The 19,619-nt window shown below is 41.4% G+C and overlaps 2 protein-coding genes across 2 annotated transcripts; both read left to right on the top strand.

The window, feature by feature from the left end:
• The first annotated feature begins 769 nt into the window (after nucleotides 1-769).
• On the top strand, nucleotides 770-4,575 carry lum (lumican). Its single transcript, XM_061253138.1, has 3 exons — nucleotides 770-897; nucleotides 2,656-3,557; nucleotides 3,886-4,575. The coding sequence occupies exons 2-3, from the start codon at nucleotides 2,681-2,683 to the stop codon at nucleotides 4,047-4,049; spliced, it is 1,041 nt and encodes a 346-aa protein (XP_061109122.1). The 5' UTR covers nucleotides 770-897; nucleotides 2,656-2,680; the 3' UTR covers nucleotides 4,050-4,575.
• Nucleotides 4,576-7,021: 2,446 nt separating this feature from the next.
• On the top strand, nucleotides 7,022-15,738 carry kera (keratocan). The gene is made up of 3 exons (XM_061253019.1): nucleotides 7,022-7,158; nucleotides 13,846-14,711; nucleotides 14,839-15,738. Exons 1-3 carry the CDS (start codon nucleotides 7,142-7,144, stop codon nucleotides 15,006-15,008), a joined length of 1,053 nt encoding a protein of 350 aa, XP_061109003.1. The 5' UTR covers nucleotides 7,022-7,141; the 3' UTR covers nucleotides 15,009-15,738.
• Nucleotides 15,739-19,619: the final 3,881 nt, after the last annotated feature.

The following is a 19,619-nucleotide window of genomic DNA, read 5'->3' as shown; positions in this document are numbered from 1 at the left end:
GGGGGGGTGTGGAGAGTCGTCCTCAGAAACAAAAAAAGACAGTATATTTACCCTCTGAACATTACTGTGTGGCATTAGCATGTGTGCTAATGTGCAGCAGGGGTCCTTTTGATGTATCTGAAGATTAAACAAGGCTGAGAGTGACTGATTTACACACATCATATGCTAGAAATTGGACATGGGCGGTGAAAATTCTTTCCTGGGCAACTAAGGGTACAAAACAGAGGACAGGAGGTTCAGAGTGGAGAGAACTATGCCATTTATACCTATCCCCCTTAAACCATCCCCCACATATTCATTTATAACTTTATAGTGAACATGCCGTTACTGAACCGTCATTTTAATGTGATACAGGCGTCTGGATCATTTCCAGTGAGAGGAAAATAGTTATTCTAAACTTTTTTTGGTTTAACTTTTTTTCTGGTAAAGAATCTATTATTTATTTGACCACTGTAGTTCAAGTCCAGAGTTTACACCTGAGTAAATACACAGAAAATTGTTGTTGTAGAGATAATTAAAGATTTTATGAAGAAAAAAATAAACACTTTCAGAAATACAGGTATGGTGCCCTGCTGTATGTGTGAAAGTATACGGCCCCGTCCAGGGAACAGATGTTCTGTGCTATAAGGGTGCGCCTGCACCTCATTAGAGGGACCATATTTCATGGATGCCGTGCTGTAAAGCCCGTATAGATGACATAGTCTCTTTTAAGTGCGGCATGACTCTGGTTTGGCTGCTGCCTTTCTGTCAGTCCAGGACCACAGAGGTCTAGCAAAGGCATCCACCCTCTTATTCGCTTCCTCCTGAGAATTGCATCTGATATCCCTCATCACTCTACCTATTGTTGGGGTAGAGGTGAGAACCATTTTGCCCGCAAGCAGCCAGCCAGAAGCAAAGGTAAGAACATTCACACACCTGTACAATTCTCTGTTCTGTAAGGCAGTCACTTATATTTGTGAATATTTTGTTTAATTATGTATCCGATGCGAGTGCACAGCCCTGAGTCATAGTTACACTGCTGTGTAAACTGTAAGGAATTTTTTCTTTTTTCTTTTTCAAGACGGTTTAGATGAGGCGGTGTGACATCTTTGTTATGGCTGTACAGAAGTAACTGGAATTCTCTCTGGAACATGTCTCTGTACACTTACAGACTCATTAGGGGCATTCTTGGATGTGGCTAATTCATGCTATACTCTAGGTGCGATGTTTCTAACCAGGATTTGGAATTGATTGCTGCTGCTGAATTGTATGTGCTATACTATGTATGCTTTGGGAATTAATAATCTTTTTTTTTAATTGCATTAACCAAAATATTATTTATGGATTCACATTCACGAATTTCTAAAACGTTTAACACAGATGAGCATCTAACATTCTGCAATAAAGCTGCAATCTGCTATGATTGAAAATCTTTACTTTTTTAAGTCATACTTTACCATTTCCTGCCAAATTAGCAACTTTTGAAAGGTTTTACTTGGGTTTTCCAAACACATTATCATATACATACCTTCTATTTTACTACTATTTATTTTAAATAACTATTGTGTAGTGTGTGTAGTTCTTCTAGATGTTGAGTACTGTATAGTATACAATATTATTGACTAAAGGCTGAACATTTCTGAACTTTTCCAAATGAACTTAAATGTACTTTAAGGGCTTGTGATCAAAAGGAACATGCCTTGTGTGCCTTTGTACAGACAGGAAAGACACATTTGAGAAACTATATATACTGTATAGTATATATAAATTTTTTCTTGGTAGGCTTTAACTAAAGGATTATACAGCTTGCAGTAGTAGAATGTGCAGTATATGAAATATATGAAGGTCATTTTGTATTGTAAGGATGCAGGGTGCATTTTTAGCACAAACACACAGGAATGGAGGTCGTAGCTACATGCTTCCTACCTGGCGCACCTTAGCTATGCTTCCACTCTAAATGACTAATATGGCAGTTTGACTTTCAGCCAATTGTGTCTAAAATACTGCTGACCATTTGAACTTATTTGCTGTTGTGTACATTATCTAAGTTTTTAGATAAATTACACATTTTGTGTATTTGCTAGCTAGCTATTATAATTTTTTTATATTGTGTTTTTTTTGTGATTATGATATATTTTTTTCTTCTCTAGAATAAACCATGACGTTAATAATAATGTGCTACATAGCTACAGGAATTAGCTTTGGACAATATACTTTTTGTCTTTTGAACTTTACCATGTTCTGGTTATCTTGTCTAGGCTCTGTGCTAACTGTCGGCAATTGGCCAATATACTGCTGGCCTATGCCAGCTCCTGTCAGCAGATCTACAACCTAAAGCCAGGGAAACTCAGCAAAAATGTGCCTAATTGCTTCACAGCGTTGTACCGAACTCACGTGTGGTCTAATGGCTCACTGTGGGTTGGCAGGAACTAGGTTGTATCTTCAGGCCATCACTGTGGTTTTTGTTGATTGCTCTGACCCTGACGTCATCTCCATGACAGCCATTTATAGTGCAAGGACAACAGCAATAATGAGATAATGCTGCTGTTTTGGTTTTTGGGCTAGGCCATTAATTTTGCTAAGTCACACATCATATAGGTGGTATGCCTAAAGCAGATATGACATCACTTGATGGGCCTGACATGTCTTTGTTGTTCTCTTTCTGATTTACCCCAGGCAGGTGTAATTTGTTGGCAGAGAAATGAGTCTGCTCAGCGTACTTCTTTTAAGCATTCTGACGGGCAGTGCCCTGTGTCAGTACTATGACTATGGCAGCTACCTGGAGCCCTCCAACCTGCTGGGTCCATCGGGGCCTAACTGCGCCCAGGACTGTGACTGCCCTATGAACTTCCCCAGTGCCATGTACTGCGATAACCGCCGCCTCAAAGAGATGCCCAGTATCCCCCCTGGCATCAAGTACCTCTACCTACAGAACAACCAGATCGAGGAGATCAAGGCTGGGGCCTTTGCCAATGTCACTGACCTCCGCTGGCTCGTCCTGGACAGCAACCGCATCACGAGCAGCAAGGTGGAGAAGGGCGCCTTCGACAAGCTGGCCTCCCTGGAGAGGCTGCTGTTCAGCTACAACGAACTTACGGAGCCCGTGGGACCACTGGCGAAGTCTCTCACTGAGCTGAAGATGATCGGAAACAAGCTGTCCAAGATCCCCGCGGTGACGATGTTGGGCCTGGCCAACCTGACCTCCATCCACCTGCAGGAGAATGAGCTCACCTCCGAGAGCATCGCTGGAGCCTTTGAGGGGCTCACATCTCTCCACTACCTGGATATCAGCCAGAATAAGCTGGCAAAGCTGCCTGCGGGTATGCCCAAGTCCATCCAGATGCTCTATGCTGACGACAACAACATTGACAGCATCCCCGAAGACTACCTGTCCAAACTCCCTCAGCTGCAGTACCTCCGGATCTCTCACAACGAACTGGCGGACGCAGGCGTTCCCGCTGGGGTCTTCAACGTGTCCACCCTCATCGAGTTGGACCTCTCCTACAATAAGTTGGGATCCATCCCAGAAGTCCACGAGAACCTGGAGAACCTCTACCTGCAGGTCAACGAGATCAGCAGTGAGTTGTCATGCTCTTATCTACAGTAATGCGATCGGTTTGTCTTGGGTGCAATAGGATCTCCCACCAGAGCTTGAGTCCTTTTGATGCAGCCTTCATTCAAATTGTTCCGAAGACAAATTATTTTGTGCTTTACCATAATTTTGACCAAGATGTAATCAGAAATGTCCCTTAATGTTTACAGTCAAGGTGTGTAAATGTGGGTGTTGGACAATTTGCAGAGCCAAATTCTTCTTCTTTTCCTAAGTAATTTTAAACAGAATCTGCCAATTTGAAGTTTAGAATATCTTTCTGACAAACCTTTCTTTTGTCCCTTCCGTTCCCACAGAGTTTGACCTGGGGAGCTTCTGCAAGATCATTGGGCCAGTCAATTATTCCAAACTGAAACACCTGCGCCTGGATGGGAACCACCTAACCCGCAGCAGCGTGCCTTTCGACGCGTCCAACTGCCTCCGCCAGGCCGCCGAGCTCACTGTGGAGTCCACAGACTGAAGGCCTTCCTCCCAGTCTCCCACCTTCCTCATCCTCACGAACATGATTTTAAACATTCACACACCTCTTCCACTCTGCTTCAAACTCGGCTTCACATCCTGCCAAGACCTAAAGGAACCAAAACATAAGAGAGAGGACGGCTGTGCAGTAGAAGTTCATAAATAGAATAATCACACAGGTCCATAACTTTTGCCCCCACTGGGGAGTTCAGTATGTTTACATATATAAATACATATACAATGTATGTTTATATTATATAAATACACTATAATTGTGTGATATTTGAGTTAAGGTTTCATAATGAAAAAAACACTATGGGATATATGGGAATTATTTTCCTCATTGACATTGTTCAGACATTGATGTTACCATTGATGTCTCATCTAAAAAAAACATTTTGTGAAGACTTATTTTCCATTAGTTGCATGAAAACCATGGTAAATTTGTATGATAACATAGCATTTAAATTTTTTTCTCATGGTTACCTTGTTAATACCTCCTAAACCTTTCTTGGCTGGATAATCCATTGTACATAAAATAAAAATAAAATACATTTACCAAAATGTGTTGTTTACAGTTCAATGAAATGAACCTTTGTGGACATTACAATGCATTATTATTATTAAAATGTATGATTATTTATACAATGATATTAATCATATCCACATATAATATACATATAATACATACTGTACTGTACAGTTTGGATGATAAAGAGCAATCAGCACTACTCACATGGGAGTTATATAATTGTAGACTCTCTTTATAAGTTAAGTAACTAAATAAAAATTCCACAGCTGTTATGTCATGGAAAGTTATGTTGTGCTCATAACTGACTCCAAATGAGCTGTCTTATGGCTGAAATGTATAATTGAGCCATCTGGCTTCAATTCAAAGGTCTTCTGGCTACTTTAACACACTACCATCCAACAGTCATTCCTGGGGTTTAAAAAAGAAGCGAATATTGTGGATTATAATGCTTATCATGAATACTTATCATGCTTATTGGCCACTTGCTTATTAGTAGTTGCAACAGGGCCAAGTGTGTAAAAAACAGTGAGTTAGAAAGGGCAAGCTGACAAATGGCAGGGTGCCCCTCAGAACACATATGCTCCAGCACGCTCCGATTAATATCCACCATGAACGCACTGCCACTCCAGAATATGTCATAAATCAGCAGGAAGAGAGATGAAGCACCGGAAGGCTTAAGTGTGATGTACTGAGGACCAGTCTGTCAGCCAACGGTGCCTCAGTTTAAGGCCCCTGTAAATCTCTGGCCCATATGCTGGGCTTCATTATTCTCTGGCGCGGTCTTGAGTGAAGCCCATCTGCTGCCCACTCCCATGTGGTGAGTGACCTGAGTCTGTCCACTCTGGAGAGGAGAAGACTTTGCGCAAACATTCCTTCTAATGGAAGGAAAATAAAAATACATAAGGAAATGGGACGCGCTGTCTCCATTCTGTCTTAACTCCTGAGCACGGCTCGTGAATGCTAAATCATGACTAGGTCAGGTCAGAATACTGAAGACATCGGAATGGGACCTCAAGGTCCTGATGGAACTGTGTGAAGATCACAAATCCTTCAACCAATAAAATACCAATTATGAAATGACAGGTAAACATGTAACCGCATTGAAGTGACTGATGTGTGCCATTCTGGTTGGTTATAGGTTATGGGGTATAGGTATAATCCCAGCTTCAATTTTGCTTACACAATTGCAATTGGGGAGACTGAAATTGTTTGTAATTTTTTTAAATAATATTAAACATAACCACACATATCCTACTTGTACATAACTTTCATATGGCATGGACTTACATTAGCATTAGACCACCAAGCTTTTCTTGCTCAAAGCTTTTGTGTGCCTGTGTGTCTGTGTGTGCAAACAGACAGGACTCATTTGGGATAAAAAAGCACAAGCTCTTCTCCTTTCAGATCTTTGTGAAAGTGATATAGCATACTGAAGCCTAAAGTAAAGATAAAACAGACCTTCAGGGACCCACAGTTTCCCAGCGATGGAAATGTATAATGAAAGATTGACCAGCTCTTTGGTCCTCCATGTGCTTTCTGTCTTCGGGAGACGCCAGCCAGCCAAACGCACAGATGGTCCTGGTTTAGGGACTGCTTCACAGAGAGGGCAACTGATCCAGCTGAATGCTTAATCAGAAAAAGGTGTCTGCTGTGCTGTTCCTCAAAGAAAGCCCCTCTCTCCCCACCACACACACTCACGTACCCCCTACACTCACACCACGCATGCACACAGGCACACATACACACATACACACACATACTTATACACACACACACATGCATGCATGCACACAGCACACACATGTAACCCCCCCCACACACACACACTCACACATGCACACATACACACACATGCTTATACACACACATACACACGCGCACACACACCACACATGCACACATTGCCCCCACTCTCACTCCACACATACACACATACCCCCCACTCCCACTCCACACATACACACCTACTTAAATCTACTGAACAAACAGAACAATGAAACTTAATGAACCTTTCCCTCTGTCCTTTCCCCAAGCTCTGGGAAGAGAGAGCGAGGGAAATGTGTGCCTCGGGCAAGGGGCTCTCAGACGGGGAGCGAAACCATCAGACGAAAGCACACTGTCAGCCGTAATGTCAGAACAATCACTCCCTAAAGCACAGAGACTGGATGAACTGTGGAAAAAGAAAAAAAAGAAAAAGACAAAAGCACATGGTAGATCCTTGGGCTGGTATTCAGCAGCCAATGCCAGCATCCCCCCTGATCCCCCATCCCTCCTGCTCCCCCATCCTCCCTGCCCCCCCATCCTCCGTGCCCCCCCCCCCCAATCCGCCGTAACCCCCCCCCCACCTGTCACTGTCAAACACACAGCCCTGAGAGGAAATTAGAGGAACAACAATAAAACTGTAATAAGGCTCTCCACAGTCGTACGGGAGCCATTGGGAAGGTACCTCCGGTTGAAACCGTCCCTCTTCAACAAGAACCCAAATCTCCAGCAGGACGGGGGGAGCGTGGCACCCAGACCCCTTATCGCGCGCCTCACCTCACCACAGACAAGCAGGCAAGATGTTTTGGAAAAACAGGTACATATTTTATTTGTTCTAACAGAGGGTCTCCTCCACCTGTATTGCATTACGTGTCTGTTGAAGGGGCTGCATATCAACATTACTGTATCGCTCCTGACCGTTACTCCGGCTTTACTGCTGGGGAGTTTCCCTGCAGCGGCTGAAGCCCAGCCAAGGCAAAGCGCTGCGCAGCAGACCAGGGCACATTACAGCCAGCGCATTATGACAACAATGAATATGATTACAAACATCCTGTGGCTAAGCAGCATTGCGAGGCTTAATTAAGACGCATTCATGAAGAGTGTGGTTTTAAACCCCATTGATATCGTACCTTTTGTGACTCTTTTGATCGTATTTCAGAGTGTCAGAGCAAGTCTGTCCAAGTCTGACTATCCTTGCTTAATTAAAAGACCAATATAAGCACTTGTATTTACACTGTATCTAATTATTCTTTGTTTTTCCTATATCACTTTTTCTTTTTCACTTTTTCTTTTTGCCGATAATTTTGATAGTATACCGTATCTTAAGAGATACACTCTGTGACTATTTCAGTATATTGCAGAACTGTAACAAACGCTTGTTGTATCCTATTCTGTATGGTTTCACAGGTGTTATAGTTTGTATACATGCTGTTGTAATATATGGCTTCTTGGCTACTTTTAAGGAAAGCATGCAAAAAAGACTGAATTACAATTTTAGTTTTGGAAAGGCATTTTATTGGCTTTTGTAAATCGTTTTCACTACTTGGAGGTATTCCAGTGCATTATATCTTATCATAGTATATGTTCATTATTTACTTATACAGTATATACTGTAGCATATTTTCCTGGAATTTGTTTTATACAGTGCAGAACTGATATCAATATCAGACTGCTAACTCATGAAGGTGTTTACAATCCTTATAGCTGTTATTATTACATAAGAAGTCCAAGTCATTACATAAATTATTTCCTCAACAACAGAAAACATATTATGGAATAACAGTGTGCCATTGGACAGACATAATGTCTATCAAGCTGCTGTACTGCAATCTAACCAACTTCAGGGTGATAAGGTCAGCAAAAGGGCAGAAATACTGTCAATCAAGCTGTTTAAATACTTGCCAATCAAAGTCAGTGAGTCATGCACAGTCAGGAGATACAGATGTTACAGTTTATAGATATAGTTCTTGAGGTTTCCTTTTTTGAACAATATCAATTCTAATAATTTATGATTGCAGATGATATGCATTGGCTATTTGCAAAAAGGAACTATACTGAACATTTTATAGCCAATAATTATTTTACAGCCTTGTGCTTTGTATTATCTCTGTTCTTCTGTAAGAAGGATGGGCTTGTAGAGCATAAAGTTGAGACATACTTTTGGAATAGTTTCAGCTGGCAAGTGTCAACAAATGTGGTGATTTTTCAAACCAAGCGATCATAATACGAGCAAGACCTATAGAAACAGAATTACATAAACATGAAATCAAATTATATAACACTTAAACTCTTAAAATTAGATTTTATTTATATTGCTTGAGTTTACACAACAACATGCTTGTATGCTAACAAGTATGTGTTACATCCTAAACTGCAACTCCATAAATATGTACAGTAGGAGTCTGGAGTGGAAAATTAGATTTAGTCATTTTACAAGACTATTTAATGATCTGAATTGCCAGAATCACCACAGAGCTTTAACATTTTATTACCTGTGATATGAATGCATGCATTTAATAATTACAATGGTATTAATGGTAAAAAAACATACAGTATGATACCATCCACAATAAGGATCCATGAAGATGCCCTAAAGAACACAAATTCACAAACTTTTTAGCATGCAATGCAAGCACAATTATTTTTTCTCAATCTGGACCTCATTACTTATAACTACAAATCATTGGAAGATATTCCCCATGTGCGACCTGTTCCAATTTCCAAGGAAAAGCATGACTATGACATCAGCCAGCATATGGTCCTAAGTACTGTACAAGCAAGTCTTTTTTCTTTTTTTTTTACAAAGCCTTTTAAGTATGGTCTGGAGCCTTTCATATGTATCCATGGCAATCACATTCCTATACTGCTGACAGTCGGGCACCATCCATACTGAGCAGTCAGCATTTGGAGTGGGAATCGTAGTCCATAACCTACCACAGGTGGGGTTACCTTTGGGACCCTGTCATGAAACAAAGACTACAGATGGGCACCAGTTTGGATTTTTGGCCGCTCAAAACGTTGAGAAAGTAATGCTATGAATTATAAATTCTGTATTTGCTTCAGCTTAAGTCATGGATTTTTTTAGAAGCAGGGTAAAGGCAACACCAGCCAGGACAACAATGGGCAGAAGAGCAGACTCCAGAACCATGATGACCTTACATTACATTACATTACAATCATTTAGCTGATGTTTTTATCCAAAGCAACTTACAGTTGATTTGACTAAGTCGGGGTCAATCACCCCCTGGAGGAATGTGGGGTTAAGGGCCCATAGCTGCACATATCTTATTGTGGTTACACTGGGGTTTGAACCACCAAACTTCTGGGTACCAGTCAAGCAAGTTAACCACTAGGCTGCCACTGACAACAAATGCCAATGCATTCATTCTAAATATACAGCAAAGCAGGGGAGCAGCAACAGATTACAAGACCACAAATTTCAACCTAGGGCAGGAGAAGCCTATCAACATTATTGTCCGACTAGTCCTATTCAGTGACTTCACATATGGCAAGCAGGCTGTCTTAGAGGTTGGTTCACTACCCTGATGATGTTTAAATGGGTTTAGTCACAGCCCAGTGAATGAGCTAATGCACTATTCAGCCACTCTCCCTTTCCTGCTTTCTTGATGTTGATCCAGGAGAGATGGAAAACAGAAGATGTGATGTGGTCAGCAGTTGTAAAGACAGTTATTTAGAGACAGCTTTTAAAAGTGACAGGGTAGTGATGAAGATGAATTAATTTACATGAATGGCAGTTGTCAGAAATATATGAAATGCACCTTGGGCTAAACAGAGTCAATCTGAATCAACGTCCAAAAAACTGTACACACAGTCTGAAGCTAAGGTTCACCTTCAATCAAGTTACATTTATGATGTAAATTAAGTCCCACTCCTAATGTAATCAACATACAGTACGCTGTTATCTGAGACAGTTCCCTATCACCCACCCTCAGTCAAATTCTATGATTGATGGCCATCATTCCATAACTCAATTAATAAATTTCTTTCTGACTGAATGTGGAGGCGATGACAGTTTCTTATTAACCACGATGATTAACCCATTGAGTGCAGAATCCTTCCTAATCAGATTACTTCTGATTAGAATTCACACTTTAGGGCAGAATCATACTGCATACAATAATTTCTTACACCAGGAATTACAACTTCCTTTTGCTTGGAGAAGCCAATTAAATTTAATTAAAAAGCATTTAGGTTTTCTGTTGCCATCAAAATAGATGTGAGAGTGCCAACTTATCACATTCGATCACTAGCCTCAGGACCAAAAACTCCTGATCTGCCCTGAGTAGTGTATCTCTTGCACTACAGCATTGGGGTTCATTCGGGAAAATTAACTGAATCCCCAGAGAACATTATAGTAATTTTTCAATTAAATGTATTGATATATTTTATCCATCTTTTATCCATTCTTGATATCTTTTATCCACCATACAACAAAAGTGATTCACGGTGCTGTTCTCTGCAACAATGTTGTGGAGGATCCTCCACAGCAAGTCACCAACACAGAGTTTTACAGTATGCAGCAGTTTCCATGACGGCCAACACTCATAACAGATGATTGGGCCCTCCATCTCGTGACCCTTATTATTGGCGCACAGCATAGGAGTCTAATGCAAACCATATACAGCGCTTTTTATGTTGCCGTCCCAAAATTTATCTCCCTCAACCTCAAACAGCCATCCCTTCAACTGTCTTCAGGGTTTGGAGGATCTGTCTTTAAAGCTGGGAATCTGCAATCACCCCGAAAATGTTCCTAACATCACTCTGTTTGTTAACCAAGAAAATCAGAAGACAGGAACTTTCTAAGCCTCTAAGCCCATCAAAAAAAGTCTTAACTGTACAAACTAAAAACCACAGAGTGAGTCTAGCGAGCTCATTCCCATCAATTGATCAATAATGTTGAAAATGTTACAAAGGGACTAATTACATTTTCTGATGGGGAAATCTGTTTAGGAAACAATGGGTTAAAGACAAGGGCACCTCCAACATAAAACAACTGCCCACCGTTTCACCCTAGTAACTAAACAGCTCTAGTTGCCACCAGTTGTCCACCATCCAACAGGAGTAAATGCTGAGTAAGTCCCAGCCCCCTACCCCACTCTTCTGAGCATTGAACGAACAAAAGACATCCGGGGTGTAGAATCCGTACCATATGTGTTTTACGGGTTTTAAAGCCTAAAAGCTGCCATTCTACAGTCTCAGGAGCTAAAGCTACTGCTTATCAAACCCTCCCACATACTGTGGGCAAAAGAAATAGAGAGAGATAGAGAAAGAGAAGTAAGACACAGCACAACATAAAAATACAATAAAAAGAAATGGCCTCATAGCAATTCAACATCAGCCAGTCAAAAACCAGTGACATGTGGGTTTGTGATCTCATATGAATGGTAAATTCAACCACGACCACAGTTTTGGTGAACATGGAATATTTAAATCATACAAAATGATGAATAACACATGTTTCATCAATTTTAGTCTTGGAAGAGAGAGAGAAAGAGAGAGAGAGAGAGAGAGAGAGAGAGAGAGAGAGAGGAAGAGAGAGAGAGGAGAGAGAGAGATTATGAGAGGATGTCTACAAAGAGTGCCTATGGGGGAAGGACGTATCCAGGATGACGGTAGGTAGGAAGGAGGAGGCTAGAGTTGGCCTCTATTAACCTGCCTGTAAATGGGCCAGGTCTATTGTACTCTGGCAAGCTTAAGAAGGATCTACTGCCACAAGATTATGACCATTGATATTAGATGATTGTGATTGGCTGAGAGGGCCTCTGTTGTCCCCCAAATTAACTGATCCCGCATCAGTAGCTGCTACAAATACAGGGAGAAGCAAACTCAGTTCCGCCTGTCAGGGATGACGCGCATATTCAAAATTCTGCAGAAAACTGGACAGAAGGACAGAAACTGCTCAAGGTGAGTCTGCAGGCAATTGGATGTGTGCATGTGGCAGTTCTTTTTCAAACTATGGATGATGGGATTTGTGTATAAATGAGCAATGCCTCAGAACAAATCTGGTGAATTGTTTTTGTTTTTTTTACTTGGTCATGTATTTGGGTGTACTGATATATTTATTATAGAAAATATAATATTGCTCTTTTCTTGCCGCACATATAATAATTTACTGGATGTAATGCTACTGGAGTATAAATGGGAAAGGCTGTGTTTTCTGAGTCTGTTATTCAACATTAAATTTGCATTTGAGCTTTAGCAGATATGCCATGCCCTGAATTTCAACATGCAATTTTAAACAAATAAATGGCTACTAAGGAGAAGAAAGTGAACTATACAGGAGTGGAAAGTCCAGTGGTCAGAAAATAGAAGTCCGGCCGTGTATTTCTTCCACACATTAACTCATCCAGCTGATTTCACTAATTTGTTCCATCTTCAGGCTAAACAATTGTGCTAATTAGCAAAGCACCGGGTGTCTTGAAACAAAATACTGAAATACTTGAAACAAAATACAAAATTTTCCACATCAGGAAGCAAATGCATCTCTATCTCTGCAGGTACTACAGTATATATAGTTGCATCTGTGTTATATTACTGTAATTGCACTGAATTTAGCAAAATGGCCTCCAAGACATGCACGTGTACAGCACGTTTCCTTGGCAAATAACTGGGGGCATCTGATCTTTGCACTGATCACATCTAGGGAGTGAGATTTAACCCAGAGATGTGATCTATAGTAGAAAGTGAGTCTGAGATCTGATCTCCCTTGAGTAACCCAGCTAGGTTTGAGGACCGATTTCTCTTTGATTCTGGGATCTGTTGTCACCTGGAATCCTTCAGGGATCAGATTACGCTGTAGTGAACTGGGTAAGTCAGACACCAGATCTCTATGGTGTGCAGGGTGTACAAGGGGCCCAGCCTGGGAGCCAGCTGTATGGGCTATCTTTTTGATCTCTGTTCCTCTGTGGAGAATACAAATGGTAAGAAAACCAATTCCAGGCGCAAAAAGCAAACTCACATACTCAGAGGAATATAAACCAGGACCAGATGACAGTATAGAGAAATCCAGCAACCAATGGCAGGAGTTCAACCTCCATCAGGCAAGAAAATATTTGGATCCCTAAAACAACTTTTTTATACGGCTGAATAGCATGTTTGTATCTGAATTAGAATAGTCTGAAGCATAATATAATGTCTATATTGGTTGAGGTGCAGATTCAGGGTTGAACTCTATCACATCTTGAGATTAAGGTCTTTGTTTACCTATCTGATTGCATTGGGGAAATTATATAATTTTTATTTGATCACTTAATGCATTTAGGAATGCAAATCCGTGAGGATTTTCGCTACAGTGAGAATAAAGTATGTCGGAGACCAGGTCATTTTTCTTATGTGATTCCCTTTCAGCTCCAGATATATTGTATTGTAGGTAGCCGGCCTCAACGCAATAGAGCCCCCCTACTCACTTCTAAACTGTATCTTTGAGCCGTACACTGTCAAACTCATTCTAGCCTGTACTTTTACCCTGCATGTGTCTTAACAGGATGAACTGTAACGTGGAGCTGCTCCTACTCATCTGTACCCTGCAACTGGTCAGCTCACAAGAAGACATGTCCTACGAGCACTTCCTGACACAGCTTCATGCCTGCCCAAAAGAGTGCCGCTGTCCCCCCAGTTTCCCCCGCGTGGTGTACTGTGACCACAGGAACCTGAAGAGTATCCCTGACATCCCACCGTACACCTGGTACCTCTACCTCCAGAACAACCAGATCGAAGTGCTGTCCGAAAAGGCCCTGCGGAATGCCACCCAGGTCAGGTGGATCAACCTGAATCACAACAAGATCACTGACCAGGGGGTGGAAGAGGGTGCGCTGAAGGCTCTTACCAGCCTGATCCACCTCCAGATCGAGGACAACCTCCTAACCACAATCCCCAGCCCACTGCCTACATCTCTGGAGCAGCTTAGACTCTCGAGAAACAAGATCTCCAAAATTCCCCCAGCGGTTTTCACTGGGATGGACCACTTGGCTCTGTTGGACCTACAGGGCAATAAGCTTGGGGATGAAGCTGTGACAGACCAGAGTTTGAAGGGCCTGAGTAGCCTTGTCCAGGTCAACCTGGCTAATAACAACCTGAAGACAATGCCTCCAGGCTTGCCGGAAACCACTATTCAGCTTTTCTTGGACAGTAATGACATTGACAAAATACCCCCCGAATACTTTAAGAGCCTGCCAAAGATGGCCTTCCTTCGACTCAACTACAATAAGCTGGGTAATGGGGGCCTCCCCAAGAATATATTCAACCTTTCCAGCATTCTGGACCTGCAGTTGTCCCACAACCAGCTGACAGAAATACCCCTGTTTCCATTAAGCCTTGAGCACCTCCATCTGGACCACAACAAAATCAAGAGTAAGTATAACTAAGGGTCGGTAATGTTGGCGAACACCGTGACATTTTTTATTATATTTTTAATGTTGTCTTGTACATGTGCAGGTGAGTGACTGCCCATTAACAGATGTAAATCATGTCACCGCAGGTGTGAATGGAACTGAAATCTGTCCTGTGCCCATTGGCACAATTGAAGAGGGTGTCAACGAGGGCAGACCTCGACTAAGCTACCTCCGCCTTGATGGGAATGAGATCAAACCCCCCATCTCATGGGATCTCATGGTCTGCTTTCGATTGCTTAGGGCCATCGTGATCTAATGCCCTCTTCACTTCCACATTGCGTCGTACCAGAGACAGATTGGAACATAGCAACAACATTTTCTCTTGAATCTCAGAACTGAATATTACAAAACGTCATAGAACTTAGCAGACTGTATGTAAACAATGACATGAGACAATGATGTGATATCATCACTTTTTTAATGTGGATTCCATTTGCATTTTGTGGTCAGCACTACTGTTTATTCACCACACATTGTGCTTAACCAGTCACAGTAATTTCATAAGTACTCCATGCTATTAGAATGGTGATGATGATGTCACAGAAGATTGGGCTTTTGCTCATCTAATTTGCAATCCCTAACCAGACTAACATCTTAATTATCTTTCAATTTGCTGTTCTACCTATTCCATATTTTAGTGTTCCTCTGTATGTACTCTGTCTCATATGTATGGGGAAAGTCATGGAGGATACTTTCACTTACAGTAAGTCCTGGGAAATTCTCAGCCTGCCATTCTTTATAAGAAATAATGTATTCTATATAAAATGTCCTCTGTATTTCAAAACTCAAATCTCAAAAACATTCTCAGAAGTGATAAGACTCATTGCAGCCATCTGAAGCTAAGGTACCCAGGCAAAGAAGGCATTATGTTTGATGGGTTTGTGCTGCTTATGTGTTTTGATAATATTGATTAAAAAAACAAAAACATTTAAATCTGGTTCAGCTATATTTTGCCAGTAGTAAATACATGTTCCTGACACATTAAATGTTAACAGTGCTTTCTAATGCCTCACAGTTTCAATAAAAACAATCAAACCTTTAGTCTGATGCTTTCTTTTGACTCTTTCCATTGAGCTCCTGGTAGAGTTGCCAATTCTCTGACAAAATCCAAAATGTCCGAACCTCCATTTTCATCTTCTAAAACTTCCAATTCCATGACGGAAACTAACGGACATTCCAGAAGAATCCTGGAGCATGCAACACTGGTCCTTGCAGGGGTACCAATAAAAGTTATATGACCATAACTTAATGAATGAATGCATCAATACCAGATAAAGTATTTAAAAAGTATTGCTTTGTTATACTGGCTAGAGCTGCATCAATAGAAATCCTAAAATAACTAACCAACAAGCTGACATGACATAATTAGCTGACGTGTAGTCATCTCTATATTGGCTAAATAGCCTTGCTTACCTTATCTAGCCAAGGAGCTATCACGTACATCGCAACAGTGATTAGCTGGCCACACATTTTAACACTGATTCTGCATTTAAAATGTATGTTAGCTAAAATCAAACTAACAGAGGCTTATCACTGGAACAGCAACCAAACTAATGCAAATGCTTTTCATGCTAGCATGTTTTTTCATTTTATAGCCAGTCAACACATTGGGCTATGATTTTCTGTGATATACACAGACTCAGTGACATGCAGGGCTAGTAGATATGCAAAAAATTTACAAAGTAAAGCAGAAGTTAGCATGTGCACATTTGCCCACCAAATTGTTTTCTCAGGTGGGCAACTACTTATCCACAGACCTCTTATGGCACACACATAGACTCACTAATCATTCAGCAGTGGAATCATCCCAGGACTGCTGGGTAATTTACACCTGTATCTGGCATGTTCTGACTTTGAGGTTTTCTGATTTATGATGCATCAGCTGGGAGCTGGAACCTCCGATGGTGCTATTCAGTCGTACAGCCTCTGTGCCTCTGTTACACATCTGTACAAGTCTCATACAAGTGAATGTAATACAAAACAAATCTTAAATTGTTGATCCATGCCATACCTCACACCAGGCTGTTTGAAAAGAAAACCATCTTAAGAGTCTTTCTTCATATTTTTTCTGTACCATTGCCCAGCTTGATGCAAGTTGCTGCATTACTCTGCTATTTCCAACCTGCTGAGGTGGGAATCCATCAACAGTCTTTTAAAGCATCCCATGGATCTAGCATGAACTTGCTTGTACTACAGTTCTATTATGAAAGCACATAACATTACAGCCCTGCGTAGCCTTGTTCAGTATGCTTGGGTATGATCCAGGCTTTTGCCTTTCAATTCACTGCTCACAGGTTCCAAAGCTGAACACCAGCTGCTGACCATTACTGATTCAAGCACTGTCAGAGACTACGGAGGCAGGACAGAGAACCCTACCTTGTGGTTACATTTCTGCATGTACCAGGGGAACCATATTTCTGAGGCAAAATATCTCTGGAGGCACAATATCAATGATTTAATAGTCAATAAATCACACTCTGGTTTTGATATATTACAACCCTACCTGAATTATTTTACATTTAGTACATTTACCACCACATGGATATTTAAGAGGAGTTTGGAGTTTGTGAGCCCAGAAATTGTAGTATCGCTGCATCAGGAAGCGTGAAAATCTTGGGTGAGAGAAAATGCAAACGAGGATAAAAAGCTGACACATGAAAAGTGCTCTGGGACTTCAGACACTGCTCGGCCCGACGCGGTCTGTCTCTGAGCCGCGCTGCAGCGCTCCTGGCACTGGTGCTGCAGTAAGGAGAGGCTCCTAGGTCCAAGACTTCCTTCTCGCTGAGCGTTAGAAAAGAACCAGCACAGAGGGCCCATTGTTCAGGGGGCCCAGCAGATGTGCACATGAAAGTGATGTCCACAGAATTTTCACCTCAGGAAAAGGAAGACAAATATTTCAAACATAAAACTGATTAAGTTATAACCTCCAAAAAGTTGTTGTTATTGGAATTAAAATACATGTTTCTCCATTGGGGGGATTTTTTTGTGGGGTCAGTGCATTCGGTTACGATAAAAAAATTTTTTGTCTGGTGGTAAGGTGCAGAGTGACCATCGCACAATCAAGCTACCATCGCACACACGTATAGGCACACGAACGCGCACACACACGGGCACCTGAGTCTGGGAGAGCATATGCATACAAGCGCACACACAACATCCTCCCTCTCACCTCCATCCCAATCGACCCCTCACCATTTCCCAGGCCCCCCGAACCCTCAGCACCTTCACCTCACCAGCCAGGACCGTTTTGGAAAGTAGGAGACGGAGGTAAGAATATTGGACTTTGGGCATTCCCTTCATTTTAAACACAGTTTGACGAGGTTGGTTGAGACTAGCTGATGCCCTCAGAAATATAGTTCAGTATTATGCCTTATGTACATTAGCTTATTGACACTGCATTTATTTGGTTCCTGTATTTAATGATTAAAATTTAATGGTAATATGCCATTTAATAGAGTATATACTGTCTATGCTTTAGCATATATACAGTATATATGCTGCTTGAATTTTTGATTCAAATTGTGTAAATATGGTTGAAAGGGCAGTTCTTGTGGTCTTGTGATTATAGTATTCCAGGTGACCTAAGAAATACTTATATCTACGATTTTTTCCAGTTCCATTGGAAATCATTTCTATTGATCACATAGTATTTCAGCTAGATGGGAATATCAGGAATTCATAATAGCCTTTGGCATAAATTGTTTTGTTTTGTGATCGGTCTTCTCTCTTACATTTTTGCAATGATATGGCTGTTACCTTTGCACTGAGATAATGCTAAATGGAACAAATGACAATATTTCAAAGACAGTCCTGGATGAGAAAACACTGCTTTTCCCAATTTTATGTCATTTATACAAGTAGCATTAGGAACAGAAGTTACTTTGTTGAGTGAAATGTAAATATTTCATGCCATTTTGTAACACAATTTATGCTATTTCATGCGTCATATACAACAAAGAAAGTTGTGTATGTGTGCATACGTTCGTGTGTGTATGTAGGCTATCTGCACATACATATGCATATAACTTTTATGGAAAAAAATGTCACCATCTTCCTCCCCATCCCCTAGAAAGAAGTAAAGAAACAGTAAAATCAACAGTAACAGTAAGAAACAGTAAAATCGTTACATGTCTAGAATGTCCAAAAAACACAGCAGCTGAAAGAAAGCCACACACAGGCACTTCATACTCTGCACAGTGTCACTGCAACTGTCTGACAGCGCACTCGTGGACCAACACAAAGCAGATGCATCTCTGCAGAAATCACAAATGATTCTCATTATTAGTTTATTATGACATCTTCGAATCCATCAAAAGACAGTGCCTGCAAAGTCTTGGGACTTTGTGTGTGTTTGTATGTACGTGCGTGTGTGTCTGACTGTCTGTCTCACTGTTTGTGGACATCAGAGAGTTCCCGTCATTGCCCTGAAGCGAAAGCGCTCCTCGCAGTCATAACTCACTAACACTCTGTCCACAGCTGCTGGTGGAATTTTGAGCTTGCATGCCGAGACGGGCCAAGATTATCTCTCATAAAGGCCCTCTGTCAGGACCTCTTTCTTTCATTTCATTTCGCCTTGAGGGCCGGCGGTGCATCTCTCTCTTTCTCTCTCTCCTCTCGTTCCTCTAACTCCTCTCACTCCCCACAGCCTCAGTTTCACTGTCGGCCCTGACACGTCTTTCCGCTCTTTTTTTTATCAGAGAGAAATAAAAGCCCAGGGACTTTGACCTAGACAAGCTGAGCACCGTTTTTCACATAATACCGAGAGCAGTTGAAAGCCTTAGTAAGCAGTTTTCAGCTTCCAGGGGAAGTCTCCATTCAGCTTATTACTGGTTGAGTTAGTCTTAATTTAGGGAATCAAGAATAAAAC

Source organism: Conger conger, chromosome 8, assembly GCF_963514075.1.
Source record: "Conger conger chromosome 8, fConCon1.1, whole genome shotgun sequence".
In the NCBI taxonomy this organism is placed as follows: Eukaryota; Metazoa; Chordata; class Actinopteri; order Anguilliformes; family Congridae; genus Conger; species Conger conger.
Note: the sequence above shows the minus strand (reverse complement) of the source record. Positions and strands in the feature narration are given on the sequence as shown.